Genomic DNA, 17,061 nt, shown 5'->3' with positions numbered 1-17,061 from the left:
AGCGGTGAGCCGGTGAGCCCATGCCCTTCCTGTTAACTGCCCTCCTCTGGCTGCTGTAGCACCTGGCACACCCTTATCTACTGCACTCACGGCAAAGCCGTACACCGGGCCTGGCGCTCAAAGACAGCTTCTTCTTCCTGAGCACTTCCTTCCAGACTCCTCTCCTGCCCCTTCAGTTTCTCACTTATAGACTCACTGCTTTGTCTTCCTGCCACCTTTCCTCCCAGTGACCAGCCCCAAGGCTCCAGTGCCCACCAGATGCCCTTCCTGACCAGTGGATGTTCAGCCTTGGCTTGCACACCCCCAGTGATGTGGAACTCACTGCTTCCTGGGCAGACTGATGGGTTTGCAAAGATTTGGTTTAAGCCCGGTGGCTCTTCTCAGGCTAGGCCCTCCACCTTGCTGCGCCTGGCTCAATTGTGCCCTGAACCTCCATGTGGCCGAGAAGATGAGGCCTCAGGCTCCAGCCGGGGGAGGGCTCTCAGCTTGGCTGGGTGGGGCTGTAGGCCCCTTTGTCCAGCTACCCGGGATGGATTCCTCAAGGCTGGATGCTTCAGGGCCACGGGCTTCTCACCTCCCTTTATACCCTTACCAGCCTGGCCCATCTTGGGTGCACCCACTGTCTGGATGTTGCCCTGAAACTCCCCACTGTCAGCATCTTCTTCGCCTTCTGACTTCGACTCACACCTCCCTTTCTCAAGGTGGTGCCGCTGAGCCCCACCTGGCCAGGTCTGGGTTACAGGAGCTCTGCTTCCTAGCCCTGGCTACGATGCACAGTGAAGCTGGAATTTGTGGGAGTGTTTTGTTCTCTCTCCCACTCAACCACAGGCTCCAAGTCGGGAGGGACCCCCTGGATGTGCTTCCTGCTATGATATCCCAAATGCCCAAGCGCCTTGTGCATAATGAGAACACAGTAAATACCTGCTGAATGGATCAACCGTGAATGAACATCTATCCCGCTGGCTTGGGTGCCTGGCCAGGGAACACTAGAGGGCACTCTTGACCTGCCGAAGGGGCTGCCAGCCTGGCAGACTCCTGCCCTAGGGCCACAGCCTGGCAGGTCAGCCAGGACGCTGGCCATTGAGGACTCAGGTCCAAAAGGGGCGCCTTCGGCCTCACAGGCTCCCCCTGCTGGCGTTGACAATTGTCAGGGTAGCGGAACGGTCCCTGAACCCAGTCTGTGTGCCCAACTCTGAGCCTCTCCTGAGGTTGTCTACTTGGCTCCCCCAACAATTGAAGTGGGTAAGACTTGGCAGGGTTAGGGACGTGCCATTCTGCCTCCACGGCATGGACTGGTCATGGTGCCAGCCCTGAGTCCTGGGCGGGGCAGCTTCATACCCAAATCATTGCTTTCTTTTTAGTCTCTTTGCTTTGAAGACCTGGGCTTGGGTCAGTGACCTTGTGCAGGCCTGTCTGTGAATACGTTCTTCCAGGCCACGGGGTGAGGGTGCTGTGAGGGTGCTCTTTGCCTGGGGCAGCGGGAGGGGTTCCAGCCAGTGACCACGCTGCAAACATGTCACAGACAAACTGGCAAAGTGCAGGACCAACCCCCTCTGCTGGGCCCCCTGCACTGCTGTCCCTGCTAAGTCACCTCCCAGAGCTAGGTGTGGACAGCAGGCACCCAGGCCGCTGCCAGGAGGATGTAAAAATGTGCAGCAGACACAGGAGGTATCTGGGAGCCAAGGGCGGACCAGTAGCTCCGGCCCTGCTGACCTGGAGTGGCTGCTTCCTGTTGCTGGGCTGCCCCACATGGGACACTCCTAGGGACACTGGGGACGGTGCTGGACCAAGACAAGGGGCTGGACTCAAGACACTTGCCCTGTGCTGGCTCAGGGCCCCAGGGAGAACAGCCAGCATGGTGGCCCTGGTTGCATCTCCCTGAGGTTCCAGTCTGGGGGCTGTTATTGGGGACTCTGGGGTCCGCTTTCATCCTGTCCCAGCTCCACTAGAATCTGGGGATTGGCGGGATGGCAGTGTAGGGGTCGGATGAAAACGAGATGGAGGATGTTGAAATCTAAAAACAGATGAATTTGGGATATTACAGATGAATCATTTAATGAATTACATTTTTACAATCAAAGATGTTTTTGAACTATGAGAGTGCAAGAGAGCACGTGAATGTGCAGTGCTCCGTGGGCCTTTTTTGTTCACTTGATTAATTCCAAACAGTCTATCTGCGTTCTTCACTTCAAAATTGGTCCCAGGCCGAGGCCCCATCTCACAGACCACATTTCAGCCCAGAGCTCTCGCAGTCCCCTGGGGGCTCCCCGGACTAAGGCCGGAGATGAAGTGCAGCCCCTGCTCCCTTGACTCCAGAGGGGCTTGGACACGGTGCTCTGGGGCCCAGGAGGTGCGGTGTGTGCAGTTCTGGTTCTGCTCAGAGCTGACCTGCAGCGCCTGCCAGCCCTCGTTTCTCGGTCATTCAGGCTTCGCCAGCAAATTAGCACAAACGCCTCCTACCTGCACACCTTCCTCTGGTCTCTGCCCCGTAGCCAGGGAGGCCTTTTCTACTTTTTAATAATTAATTGATTGATTTAAAATTTTACTTTTTAAAAGAGTTGGAGTTTCGGCCTTGAATGGCAGCTCATGCCTCTAATCCTAGCACTTTGGGAGGCTGAGTCGGGGGGCGGTTTGCCTGAGCCCAGGAGTTTGAGACCAGCCTGGGCAACACATGACAAAACCTCATCTCTACTAAAAATACAAAAAGTTAGCCAGGTGTGGTGGTGGGCGCTTGTAATCCTAGCTACTTGGGAGGCTGAGGCATGAGAATCACTTGAACCTGGGAGGCAAATGTTGCAGTGAGCCGAGAAGCTGAGATCATGTCACTGCACTCCTGCCTGGGTGACGAATCAAGACTCCGTCTCAAAAAAACAAAAAACAAAAAACAAAAACAAAAGAGAGAGAGATGGAGTTTTGTCATATCGCCCAGGCTGGTCTTGAAATTCTGGGCTCAAGTGATCCTCCTGCCTTGGCTTCCCATGGTGCTGGAATTCCAGGAGTGAGCCACTGCCCAGACGAAAGCTTTCCTTTTTTCTTTGTTGTTGTTGTTTTGCTTTGTTTTTGAGACAATCTCGCTCTGTTGCCCAGGCTGGAGTGCAGTGGTGCAATCTCGGCTCACTGCAACCTTCGCCTCTTGGGTTCCAGCGATTCTCGTGTTTCAGCCCCCCAAGTAGCTGTGATTACAGGCATCCACCATCATGCTTGGCTAATCTTTATATTTTTAGTAGAGATGGGGTATCACCATGCTGGTCGGCTGGTCTCGAACTCCTAGCCTCAAGTGATCTGTCCACCTTAGCCTCCCAAAATACTGGGATCACAGGCATGACCCACCATGGCTGGCCTATGGAGGCCTTTTCCATACACAAATCTATCATTAAGGGCCTTCTGTGGGCTCCAAGCTCTTCTGCTGGGTGGGTGAGGGGCGCTCTCCACTCTCTGGGCCACTCAGCATCACCTTCCCTGGTCTCCCTGCCCCATGCCTGGCACAGGGGACCTCCTGCCCCTCATGCCTCCATGCAGGGCTCACCGTGCTGTGATGGTGCTGTGTGGAATGCTTTCCTCCTGCCAAACTCCTACTCGTCTCTCAGGCCACCTCAAATGTCCTTCTTCTGTGTGGCCTCCCGAGGTCCCAGGTGGAACTAGCCTCTCCTTCCTCTGTGGGGCTGCAAACCCCATCTATATGTATTACAGCTCTACCCACTGTACTGTAAACATCTCTAAGGGAGAATTTCATGCTCAACTGGGGGACAGTGGGCAGGATGAGTGAGCGACAGGCCTCCCTTTGCGCTCAGAATCCCAACAGGCCCAGAAAGCAGCTTAAGCAGCTCAGAGGCCAAATTGGCAGGGACTTCTGAGCACTTGCTGAGTAGGACGTGTGGTTCCAAGGTCTTCATGGACCTCATCTCCTCCCCTCAAATCACACACTTGAGAGATGGAGACCTTGTGCTCCATTCTGTGCATGGGGAAATGAGACGTGCCAAGGCTGAGTGATTTGCCCGGATTAACACAGGCCTCTGGAGGTGGGAGAATCCAGGGGATTCCAGAGGTCAGCGAGGTAGAATGGCAGATGGTGGGAATGGCAGGGCCCTAGGGGGTCTTCAGGGGTGGAAGCCAGCCCCACGTGCTTGCCACTGTGAGGTCTGGAGACGCTGCATGCTCACTCTATCCTTCCGTTTCTCAATCTGCAGAATGGGCACGAGTACTAATCTTTAGGGATGGAATGTGATTTGAAACTGGGAAGCACGGCACTGATCCTGATGTTTTCATCCAGGCCAAGCCTCAGATTCCGCAAGTGTGGCTGCACTCCCTGCTCCGTCCAGCTGCTCCTCTGCAGGGGTGCCCTGGACAGTGAAACAGAACTGGGCATCTCATCACCAGGGGAAGAATGAGAAATTCTTCCTGATGTCTAATAAGGGCTATGACATGCAGGTACAAATGAGGAATAGGAGAGGAAGTGAAATGAAGAAATGAACTTGTAAGTTTCAGTTAGACTTTGTTTTTGTTTTTCTTTTTTCAGAAAGCATCCTAATACTGTGATACTGGAGGTGGAATATAGTATTTGGGAAGGGAGTGGCAGGGCTGGATATAGACCGGGGTAAAACCAAACCTCCACTCCAAGTACCTGTTTCTTGGGGTCGTCTAAGAAGCACTCTCTAGCTGAGGCGAAGACCATCCTGGCCCCAGCCCTGCTACTGTAGATGGCTTGAGAGGCTGGCTGGTCCGTATGAGGGAGTGGGGTCACACAGCCTGGGTGCTAATCCAGGCTTTGGCACACAAGCAGGCTGTATGTCTCGGCTAGGTCCTGTCACCCTCTGAGCTCAGATTTCTCATCTGTTGGGTAGGGCTGAAACCACCAGCCTCCCATGGTGAGACGGCATGCATGAGTGTGCACCCAGCAAGCACTAAATACTTGCATCTGCTTCCCTGGCACACTGGAAGGGCTTTGGGAGATGAAGGATCACAGTCTTTTCTTCTCTGTTCCCAAAGGAAGCATCGGGGGTGGGGGGATCTCAGACCCTTTGGCAGTCTATCTCTGGGGATGTGATTTCTATAAACACAGAGTCAAGTTCTATCCCCCAGCCCTCACCTCTGTCATGGTTCTACTTGGTGCAGCTCTGGGAGACCTCTTTGGCTTCCCCTTCTATCGTTTCCCTGTCACCTGCTCACCCAGTCCTGCTCCTGCCACACTGTGAGTGTACTGAACACACAAAGCTTGCTTCAACTTCATGCCCTATGAACTTGCTTTTTCCTCTAGCGGAATCTCCCCCAAAATCTCTGCGGCTTTTTCATCATTTAAATCTCGGTTCAAATGTCATTTTCCCTGAGTCTTCTGATTATTTAATCCAAATTATACCTGTCCCTTCACCCCACCAACACTCTCATCACATCCTTAACCACATCACACCATATCTAAGAAATATTTAAACAGTCTTCTGAACGTGTAAAACAAACCAGAAAGTCACTAAAGCTTCATGTTAAGAGTTAGGACCATCAAACTACCAAAGAAGAGGAAAAGCCAACATTGTGACATTAGGAGATGATGAGAAAGTCTAACGTTTTCTGTGTAAAAGTTAAAAGTTTAGGCAAGATTAAGCCCTGCATGAGTGACAGGTGGTTTCATCTTAGTCAGAAGCCACAGTTTAGAGAAGAAAAAGGGCTTGTGATAAACAAGATACCTCCAGGAAGATCACATTGAGCTTCTAATTATTCATTCCTCTTTATCCCATGGCAAGTTTCCTTTCCTACATTGTTCTCCAAAGACTGTGACTGGGCCTGATCCATCTTTGTGCCACCCCAGTGCTCAGCACAGGGTATGACACCCACCAGATTTGTTGAACAGAGCCAAGCCTCCTATTTATGAGATGGCAAAATCACTTCATCAACATAAATACTGATTACTACCCCAAAGTGCAAGAGTGCTGCACTCAGGGTCCTCTGCAGGTTCAACTTTTGAGTCAGAATGTTCTGAGTTAAGAATTATCCCTATGCTGCTAATTCCATGATGTCTTCTGTCCCTGGACCCATGGGGATCCAAAAGCTCTTAAACACGGCTGATTTCCTCTTTAAACTATGCCTGCAATTCCAATCTTTACCACCAGGTGACAGAATTATACAAATCTTATCAAAACTAGTTTAATCTCTGACTATTTCTAGTTAACATATGCCCTAAATTAAAACAATATTCATACATATATGCATATATTTTAAAACTTATATTGGCATAGTTTTACAAGTGTAATACCCACAGTTGGCCAGCATTTGGGAAAATATGCAGCATTTATTCATTGTTGGTGGGAATGTAAATTAGTATAGTCTCCTGGAGGGCAATTTGGTAATACACATCAAAAGCCTTAAACATGTGCAAACCCTTTGGTGCAGCAACTCCACTTTTAGTTATTTATTCTAAGGAGATAATCATGGAAATAAGCCTATATTTATTCCCAGGATGTTGACTGTAAGGGTGAAAAATTATCAATATAAATAATTTAACTTTGAGACCAGTTAAATAAATGATATATAGTATCAAATACGATGTAGTCATTACATTCTCTAAGGATTTTTAATGATGTGGAAATGTCTTACAATATATTTAGTGAAAAGAAAAGTACAAAAATTATGTCCAATGTAATTGTACTTTAGATTATGAGACTGACGTTCTGCCTACTGTGCTAAGAAGGCACTTGTAATTCTATTTTAAAAGCAATACAAGGCCAGGCGCGGTGGCTCAAGCCTGTAATCCCAGCACTTTGGGAGGCCGAGGCGGGTGGATCACGAGGTCAAGAGATTGAGACCATCCTGGTCAACATGGTGAAACACCGTCTCTACTAAAAATACAAAAAATTAGCTGGGCATAGTGGTGCGTGCGTGCCTGTAATCCCAGCTACTCAGGAGGCTGAGGCAGGAGAATTGCCTGAACCCAGGAGGCAGTGGTTGCGGTGAGCCGAGATCGCGCCATTGCACTCCAGCCTGGGTAACAAGAGCGAAACTCCGTCCCAAATAAACAAACAAACAAACAAACAAACAAATAAATAAAAGCAATACACATGAAAGCAAACTTGCAGGTAAGAAATGCTAGACCCACCACCAACATCTTGAGAGGACTTATCTGTGGGGAGCAGAATTAGAGATGAATGCTTTTTCCTTCTTTGTGTTTTTCTCTATTGTCCACATGTTTTGCAATAAACATGTTTTTGTTGTAATCAGAAGAGGCTGTTAATGAATCCTTGGGAGCAAAGAGGACAGCCCAGCCTCTGTGCATGGAGAGCATGGACAGGGCAAGCAGCGCCCCTGTTGCCTCTGACTTTCTCGAGTCCACAACCTGCCGCACAGATGTGGGTGGCTCCTATGCCACGTGTCCTCCAGCCACTCCCATTGGGTCCACATACGGACCTGGTTTCAGCTGAGGGAGCCAGCCTGAGTTAACCCAGCAAAGCGGCTGACGGTCTCCACCATTGCCTCCTGCCAAACTGTATTCTTGCTCTTAGGAAGTGATAAGGTTCTAACACACACACACACACACACAGAGAGAGAGAGAGAGAGAGAGAGAGAGAGAGACAGGGAGAGGGAGAGAGAGTCCTCCTTGAGGCTGGTCCTGAAGTTTACTAAGCTACAAGAAAAACCCCTCCTTTTTCTAAAACTGACCATTCTCAAAGTTGTTTTTCTTTCCAAATACTGCAAATTTATGCTGAGTAGATTAGAATGATTTCTTAAACCCATCTTTCCTTGAGAATTTCAACAGTGAGGAAAGGCAGTGATATTTATGGAAGGGCTGCCACACACGGGATTAGACATGGACTCTGTCTGACACTCATTTAACCCCAGCTCTGCGGGTGTGATCTCCCCAGGCCCAAGAGGTCAAATAGCCTGCCCAAGTCCACACAGGTGACCCACTCAAAGCTCATGGCGATCCTCTGCACGAGGGGTCTCTGAGGTGGCCCAGGCCCTTTGCACGAGGCAGTCACCCTAGCCTCTGGGATGATCACATGGAGCCGTCTACAAATACATCACAGGCTGAGAGCTGGGCAGAGCCCTTCTGTCCTCCACAGGTCAAGAGATAGGGATTTCTGCTCAGACCTGGACCCAGGAGCCTGCAGAAGTTCCTCCCGCTCCTTGCAAGGGGCTGCTTTCCTCCTGCAGGGGAAGCTGAGCAGGGTGTCCACCCCACCCTGTGGGTCTCACGGAAGGAATGGCCCCAGTGCGGTGTGAGAATGAGGGCTTGAAGGTGTATAGCGGGGCTTGCCCCTGGTGCTGGCAACGTGAATGCCCTGAATCCAGCCCACCCAGGGAAGATGCCTACCTCTGTGTAGAAATGGGGGTCTTTGTGTAAGATGGGGCCGGGTGACCTCAGGAAGAAGGCCATTGTGGGCTGTGATGCCAGCTTCCTGGAGACGTTGACAGGGTCCCCTCACCCCTCAGCCTGCTCAGGCTTCCCAGTGATTGGCGAGCTGCCGGTGAAACCAGGGGCATGGCTGCCAGAGCTGCCTGTACACAGGAAGTAGGGGGGTTTGCTGGACCCCAGCTCTCTTCCTTCCAGGACAGCTCCCAGTGTCAAGTCTGAGGGCCACTCGCAGGGCTCCAGGCACTTCCATCTCTCCATTCCCAGCCCCAAAAGTCACAGCACCCCTTCTCCAGGCCAGGCCCAGGTGCGAAGGAGCCCGACGTCCCCCCACACTCAACTTCATCTTGAATTCCCGACAGTCCTGTCATGGCTCCAGGGACAGCAGCCCCGGGTTTGCCCTGTGTCATGTTCTGGGTACTCTAAACCAAGGGGCTTTCCTTTCCCAAGGCTTCACAGCAGGTAAGCTACAGAGATAAGAACCACGTCTAGCTACTTAGTCCACACCAGCCTCCCACCTGTCAGCCACAGGGCCGGCTGCCCACCCCACCCCTGGGAGGCTCCTGGGAGGAAGGGGTGAGGGAGAAGAGAGGCCTCTGTGGGGGACAGACACTGGCAGCTGCTCTGAGAACAAAACCCCTGGCCCCTCACCCGGGTCAGCAGGCAGCATCCGCATCCTCTCCAAGGCTCGAGGCTGGTGGGGAATGGACCACTGGGTCACTCTTTGCTCAGAGGAAACAATGGGGAAAGAGTGGGAGGAAATTGCTCACCCACTCCCCACCCTCTCCCCTCCAGACCTGTGAATACAGAGTAGCCTGGGGTGACAGGAAACTGGGTCATGCCAGGAGTGGTTCTGTGAGTCTCTGGTGCTCCTGAGCTGGTACAGTGAATAATGCCTAGATGCGGGGCTGAATTTTTCAACATAAGCCTGTGCTTCCCCAAGACACTGGATGCCCAAAGGCCCAGGTGTGCCCAGAAGATGGGAGCCTGACCTCTGCCTAATAAGAAGCAGCTGGGGACTGTGGCAGGGCCCTAACCCCAGTGCGATGAGGGCTGGTCACAGCTGGTTTTCACATTTCATTTCATTCTTACTTCACGCAGTCTGAGAGGCCAGGCTGCCTGCTGCTGGGGGAGCTGCCCTGACTGCCTGGGAGATCCCAAACTACTCGGCCTAGCACGGGGCCACTCTGGCATGATGTCAGTATTCCCCAGAGGTACCACCAAGTCCTGGAGGGCTGGCTTTGTGACAAGTCTTGGGCCTTCATCTCTGCATTCACAGAGCAGGAAACTAAAGCTCAGAGAAGGTGAGCACCTTCTCTAAGGTCACCCAGTCAGCAGGAAGTGGAGTGGACCCCATGCCAAGCCTCCCTGGTGCTGGGGCTGGATTCTTCTTCTCCACTTTCTGGGACAGCATCTCCTGCAGGACCCGGAGCCACCCCTCTCCATCACCAGCCACCCTGACTGCACAGATCTGGCCCCTGCATCAGCCCGCATTTCCCTCCCTGCATCTTCCTGCCCAGGAGGCACAGAACAAATCGCCCCTCCCTTGGTGGGCCTGCCAATCCCTTCTTCTGCTGGGCTCCACCCACTCTTTCTGATGTGCCAGGACCTCAAGATGCTGTTGCCACAGCCCTCAAGCCCTGTGCAGGACCCGGTGGCGGCACAGGCACATTGCGTCTTGCTGCTGACGCGGTGCGTGTTTGGCCTGAGCTGGGCTGGGGCAACTATTCCAAATATGTGCCAACTTTTGGGTTAATTGTAAGCTATGTGCCGAGGGATGACACCACAAGGCCAAGCTGGAACCAGCCAGTCTCCTGTTACATGATGACGAGGAGCGGTGGCTGGGACAGGGAGTCCCCCGTCCACCGAGAAGAGGCTCAGCCTGTCCGGTGGAGCAGGCCACAGTGTGGGGCTGGCCCACTGGCTCTTGGCTGGACTTGCTGAAGAAGCGGTGCTAGGTGGCTTCAGTGCTGCCCAGACACCCACCCAAGGTGCTTTGCTTTGCCTCCTGGGCAGCCCTGGAGATCTGCGCAGCCTTTGTCTCCCCAGAGCTCACGCTAATCCCCTCCACAGAGAGACCACGGCTGCTGAGGAGCAGAGGAGGAGGCAGGAGCTCAGACAGAGTTCAGTCAAGGCTCAGGGAAAGAATATTGGCTTAAGAGAAAAGGGTGAAGAGAACAAAAAATAAAAGACAAATTACCGGGTAGCCATCTCGTCCTGATTGCCCCTGTGGTAATTAATATGTCATTAATAAAGAGACTTTCAGCAGAAACCATATGGCAACACTTAGAACTCAATCAGGGCCCGGCCCCCCATCTGCCCCCGAGTCTCGTGGTGTGCAGCGGAGACAGCTGGTTGGTGACTCGCTCTGTAGGGGGAGGACTCAAGGGCTCTGGGGGTCTTGGGGGCAGAGCACCCCTTTCCTGCCTCAGAGGGCTAGGCTGGAGGGATGGACGAGGAGCCTCGGGGCTTCATGGGGCCCTGGGCATAGTCCCATGTGTATCCTCCCCACACTGGCTAGGCATATGGTAAATGCCACGTGGGGAGCCACAGCCACATGACCCAACCAGGAACTGAAGATGTTCCTTAAGCTGGGCCTGCAGAGAGGCCTGGAGGAGAGCCTTGTTTCCTCTCAGTTGCCGCTGGGATGGGGTGAACTGAGAAAGAGAGCTTTGGAAGCCGTGAATATGGGTGGCATTCACTGTGGCTGGATGCTTCTCTGCCCTCTTGGGTCCCTGGAGCAGTGACCACCCTGGCTGTGCCACACTTTGCCACCCGTCTCCCAGGTCAGACCCTTCTAGGTTGCAGCTTGAGAATTTCTGCATTTATTTAATACATTTAATATTTTAATCACCAAGTTAAAAAAAATCACACCATAGCCCCTGGCGTTAGGTACTTCAGCAAGCTCACGCAGGCTAACCTCCCTGAGACAGCCAGGAAGAACTCGGCAGCGGAATGTTGCTTGAGGCCAATAAATGGACACAGTTCTGCTGCCTTGCTTTTTGGCTCATGGTGGGGTTGCAAGCACCGAGCAGCCCAGATTCCGAAGGGCACTGATCAGGAAATGAATCACGGTACATGGAAGTAAAAAATAAAATGGCTCATCTGAAAGGAATTCCTTGAAAAGGTTGATTTTGGCTCCGGCTGACTGTCAATGTGCTTCTTGAATGGATTAATTGGGATTTATCAGGCTTTGAAAAACTGACAAGACAAATCAAAGACAGGCACATCTTGCGCCATGAATAATGAATGGGGTTTCTAGGGCCACTTGCAATCCCCTGCATCCAAAGCTGTCTCTGGCTGGCCAGGAGATGTTCAGGGGGGCTGCCCAGTGCTTCCCCTCATACCCTTCACACCCCTCACAAATGCAGTGACATTTTCCTCCTGCCCCAGCGCAACAGCCTCACCAGCCAGCTGTGTTCACAAGGTCTCAGCTGTCTGATCCACATTCTGGCAAGGAAGAAAAATGAACCCCAGGGTCTAGTGATCAAGCCTGACTTATTCCTCGGACAACTGCCTGACTTTACAGGCCTTTCCGCCAAATCATGGGACACTGAAGCACTAGCATTTAGAAACATCAACTGCCACAGAGCATTTTAAAACTATGGGCATAGTGCTAACATCTCTGTGCACCAAAGTGAGCCTAAGATTTGGTGAGGAACAGCCAGGCTTGTGCCGCTGTCTCTCTTGCAAGGTCAATGGTCCCAGAATGTTCCAGGGGACAGGTCAAGCCTGTGGAATTTTGTGTCTGCATTCATCCACAAATTAACAAATAATATGACTCCCGTATAGGACTGATTTTTTTCCCCAAACACGTGATTTTTGGTTTTTGTTTTTGAGATGAAGTCTTGCTCTGTCTGTTGCCCAGGCTGGAGTGCAGTGGCACGATCTCAGCTCACTATAACCTCTGCCTCCTGGGTTCAAGCAATTTTCATGCCTCAGCTTCCCAAGTAGCTGGGATTACAGGCACTTGCCATCATGCCTGGCTAATTTTTGTATTTTTAGTAGAGACAGGGTCTCACCATGTTGGCCAGGCTGGTCTCAAACACCTGACCTCAAATGATCCACCCACCTCGGCCTCCCAAAGTGCTGGGATTACAGGCGTGAGCCACCGTGCCTGGCCGCTTTTTAATAGGACCGATTTTTTTTGAGGACATACCTCCCTAACCAAAATTATTTTCATGGAATTGCAACAGAGAGAGAGCCAAACATCTTATCTTTCAGAAGCAGACAGCACAGTCCAGGACACTTACTGGAGGACCTGCAAAACACAAGCAGAGAAGCCACAGTCAGCGTTGAAGGCAGAGTCGCCTCGCCAGTCCTCAGCACAGTTCCCGGCCACCTCTCCCTGCAAGGCTTTGATGCTGCCACGGCTGTCTCCTGGCCTCGAAATCAGGCATCAGGCCTGAAGCTGGGGGCAGAGCAGAAGGAGCACATTTCCCTTGGAGGGGCCAGTGGTGACAATTCCCACCGGCATGGGTGCATGCATTTATGTCACCAGGCGGCTTTGGTTTCTGGCACTGAGGAGGAATCAGAACTTGCTCCTACTTGAAGAACGAGCTCTGGTGCTCCTGAGGGGATGGTTTGTTTCTACTGAGGAGAGAGACTAGGGGAGTAAACATTTTGGACAGAGGGAATGCTGGGAGTAAGGGCAAATGGGTGTGGCTGAACAGGCTTTTTGAAGGAGGGGTTCCTGCAGCCCAGCCCCAGAGTTGGAAATGCATGAGGCGTAGCAGGGGCTGGGGCTGGGGCTGGGGCTGGGGCTGGGGCTTGTCTACCAGATGAAGTCTCACAGAGGACAATTAGGGTACCCACCGGGGCTTCCCCTCACAGCCTGCGAAGCACGTCGTATGGCTGTTATTGCATCTGACCTTCCCAACCATCTTTTGTGAGAGGTCTGATGAACATCTCTACTGGACAGCTGGCAACGCAGAGGCTCACAGGGCAGCGACTTGTGTGGGGCCACATCATTGGTTAGGGGTAGAACGAGCGCATGCTGGATGGAGGGAGTCTCCCAGCTGTACCACCCCTTGGCGCTGTGCACTAAGCCACGCCGCTGCCAAACAGACCCCGAACATCACTTGAGAATGAGGCTGCACGGGGAGGCAGCACCCGGCAGTCAGCGGCCGGCACGATTTGCACGTCACAACTATGAGCCAGGAGCCATGGGGGGAGCTAATGGGACCGGGGGTGAGTGCAAGACGTAAGACCCCTGGCTCACCAATGCTGATAAAGCAGACAGATCCTCAAGAGGACAGCTACACAGGGAGAAGGCCAGGAAGCTCTAAGCACAGCACAAGGGCCCTGACCCAGCCTGGGCCCAGTGCGGAGGGTGAGAAAAGAGGAGAGAGGAGTGTTGCAGAGATGAAAAAATCAGAACATGCCAAGATCATGGGCTTTTGAGGAGCCAGGAGAAGTGGAGGCCAAGGCAGCCGTGGGAGGGCTGGAGAAGGTAGGGCCAGCCAAGCCCAGGGTTTGTTTCCATGTCACTGTCTGGGGGGGCTTGGTTCTAAGGGTAAAGGGGAGTCAGCAAAGGGTTCTGCATGGAGGAGTGATGGGGAGGGGCAAGAGTGCCCCTGGAGATGCGCCAAGGTGTCCCCGTGCAGATGCTGGTGGGTGAGGGGGAGAGCGGAGAGTCAGGAGATGGCTGTCAGAAGAGAGACGGGGTTTACATGGTAGAGGGTGCACGGGGGAGAGAGAGATGACAAGGATTTCTGGCTTGAAACACTGATGTGCGCCTATCCAAGAATGAAGACATGGGGGACAGTGGTTTCCCCAAGTCTAGATCAGGGGCAGGGCAGAGCAAGATGGTGGCAACTGGGACATCCCATCGAGCTGACTCCTCACTGTCAGCCAATGACCTTGATTCCTATTTTCCAAAGAAAACAAAAGTTGCTGGACAGGTTCACCATTGCCTTTCCAACACTGGATGTATGCGTCTGCGCCTGTACCTGTGCCTCTGCCTGCACAGAACCTCAGCCTGCCCTGCCCCTGCGCCGCCCTCGTGCACACCTGCGTCTGTGCCTCCATCTGCACCTATGCCTATACCTGTACCTGCCTCTCCACCTGCCCCTGCCCTGCAATCTGCTCCGGCACCTGCCCTCCTCTCCATGCCCCTCAGGTTAACTCGCAGGAACTGACCCACCTTCAATTCAGGCCACTGTCCCCTCTGTATTGCCCAGAGCCTGGCCCCATCTGCGGTCCCTCTGGATTTTAGTCAAGCTTGCCCTGTCAAGCAGGTCCTGCCCGACACCTCTGAAACACGCTCTCATTCCTTGGATGGCAAAGCAATCTCTCAGTCACACACCCCCTTCTATTCCTGCCCTACCTCTGCTCTTTTCCTCACAGCCAGAAAGAGTGGGAGGTGGCTTCAGAGGGGTGATGGGGTGGGGTGATTGGGTAGGGCCTTGGCCATTCTTAGGACTTCGTCTTTTCTCTGAGACAGAAGCCCTGACAGGGTTTTGAGCACAGAGAGAATGTGGTCTGGCTCATATTTGAAAAATCCCGTGTTGGATGGCAGGGGTAGAACCCAGAGGCTACTGTGTGCTGCGGGGAGAGAGGATGGTGGCTCACAGCTGGTGGTGGCAGTGGAAGTGGTGGATGTGGTTGGGTTCTGGATTGATTCTGACAGCACAGCCAAGAGGATTTCCCCAGTTTTGGCTTGAGCAACTGAAAGGATGCGGCTGCCATCAACAGAGGTGGGGAGTTAGTGGTGGGGCAGGTTTGGCTGAAGGGGTCAGGAGCTTGGCACACGTGGAACTGCTGCAAGTTGGAGAGAAGATAAGGAAGTCCTGGAAGTGAAGTAGAGAAAGTGTCTCGGGGGGAGAGATCACCTGTGCACAGGACACAGTGACTGCCCTGCTGACGAGTCGAGTGAGGAGACCGGGAACTGGATGCAGCAACGCACAGGCATGTTCAGGAAGTGATGGGAGTCAGGTCTGATGGGAAAGGGTTTCGGAGAGAAGTGGGTGGAGGGATGCGGACAGTGGGTGCTTTTGGGGAGCTCCGCTGCAAAGGGAAGCAAAAGAACTGTTGCTTTGTGGCAGTGGGGCCTGGAGACGGGTATTTCTTTAGGATGAGAGACATGGCACCGTGCTTGTAAGATGGGAATGGTCCAGCAGAGGGAGAGGAGGGGAGATCCCTGGAGCAAGAGGGGAGTAAGAGGGGCTGGCTCCTGGTGCTGGCACAGAGGGGGCCTGGACAGTGCTTCTGTGGGGATAGCAGGAGGAGGAGTGCCTGGCGCTGCTAGGCATGTGGCCATGGAGGTGGCGCTCCGGCAAGTTCTCTTCTGATGGTGCCAACTCTTTCGGTGAAGTAGGAAGTGAGGCCATCAGCCTCGGTGATGATGGTGCAGGAGATGTTCAGGGGTGGAGTGGGGAGAGTCTGAATGGGCTGGACAATGTGGCCTCAGCCAGGCAGCAGAAAGAGCCACGGGGGGCTGTAATGTGGAATTCAAAGGGAGACGATGGGGGTGATCTGCCTGTACTGGAGTGCAGCATGTGGAGGGCTGGCTTCAGTTTGGGGTGGGGCTTTTGGGGAGTGAGAAGGAGGGAGCAGGGAGGAGCAGGGAAGTGACACGGGAGAGCTGTCGAGGTTCCAGCTGAAGGGCTGAGGGCTGAGGGGTGAGGGGTGAGGGTCAAGGGGCTGGGATCCATGCATCTGAAGGCTGGAGACAGATGGGTTCTGGCAGTCAGGGAGTGGGAGTGGGCTGGAATTTGCGAACTGAGAATTTGTGCATGCTGCATTTATATCGGGCAAGACCTCAGGAGGGAGATGTTGTGGTCGGGGGAGGCCAAGCCTATCGGAGGAGAGGAGGCAGTGGAGTCCTGAGGCCAGCCTGTGTAAGAGGCTTCTATGTGGCTATCAAGATTCATAGGAATTAACCCAGAAGTATTGTGGGAGAGAGGGCTGGTGAGCCAGGGGCTGGAACCAACTAGCAACGAGGCAGGTGCCCCTGGGATCAGAGATGGCTTCAGGAATGATGCCCTATCACCACCCCGGTCTCCCTTTCTGGGGCCAGAGTCAGGTTTCTTAAAATGAGGATCTGATCCTGAAACTCCCTCCTCACTGTCTTGTTCCTAAGACAAAGGCCCGAACCCAATGGTGCCTTCCATGTGGTAACGTGTCTCCCCCAACCACCATCTGGCTCCATCCACAGTGCTCCCACACCTGAGCCTCTGGGAACGGTAGGGGGAGATGTGTTATAACCATGAGTTATCATGAAAAAATGAAATTAGATCCATGCCTTAGCATCAACCGGGAAAAATTCCAAAAGGATCAAAGATTTTACATGTTAAGAAAACCATAAAAATCCTAGAAGAAAATGTGGGAACATTCCTTTCTAGTCTTAGAGAGGGGCAGGCTTTTGCACCTATGGTTCATAATCCAGAAGCCAGAAAAGAGAGGTCTGATCCAACCATATAAACCCCCAAAATGTCTGCAAGGCAGAAAGTCTTGGAATAAAGTCAAAAGCCAACCTAGGCCGTGCACGGTGGCTCACACCTGTAATCCCAGCACTTTGGGAGGCCGAGGCAGGCGGATCACTTGAGGTCAGGAATTTGAGACCACCCTGGTCAACATGGCAAAACCCCATCTTTATTAAAAATACAAACAAAGAAAAGAAAAGAAAAAATTATCTGGGCATGCTTGCATGTGCTTCTGATCCCAGCTACTTGGGAGGCTGAGGCAGGAGAATTGCTTGAACCTGGGAGGTGGAGGTTGCAGTG

The 17,061-nt window shown here is 52.8% G+C and overlaps 1 protein-coding gene across 5 annotated transcripts in view; it reads right to left on the bottom strand.

Moving 5' to 3' along the window:
- COL23A1 (collagen type XXIII alpha 1 chain) overlaps nucleotides 1–17,061 on the bottom strand; it is a 356,236-nt gene that overhangs the window by 41,810 nt on the left and 297,365 nt on the right. For all 5 annotated transcript variants that reach the window (XM_017518269.2, XM_017518273.2, XM_037734819.1 and 2 more), the window contains exons 4-5: nucleotides 12,589–12,596; nucleotides 10,536–10,562 (exon numbers count right to left, since the gene is read on the bottom strand). In XM_017518269.2, the coding sequence (XP_017373758.1) occupies nucleotides 10,536–10,562; nucleotides 12,589–12,596 (35 nt within the window). The remainder of the gene's footprint in view (nucleotides 1–10,535; nucleotides 10,563–12,588; nucleotides 12,597–17,061) is intronic.

Source organism: Cebus imitator, unplaced genomic scaffold (assembly GCF_001604975.1).
Source record: "Cebus imitator isolate Cc_AM_T3 unplaced genomic scaffold, Cebus_imitator-1.0 Scaffold668, whole genome shotgun sequence".
Lineage (NCBI taxonomy): Eukaryota > Metazoa > Chordata > Mammalia > Primates > Cebidae > Cebus > Cebus imitator.
The sequence above is the reverse complement of the archived record's forward strand: the minus strand, read 5'-3'. Positions and strand labels throughout refer to the sequence as shown.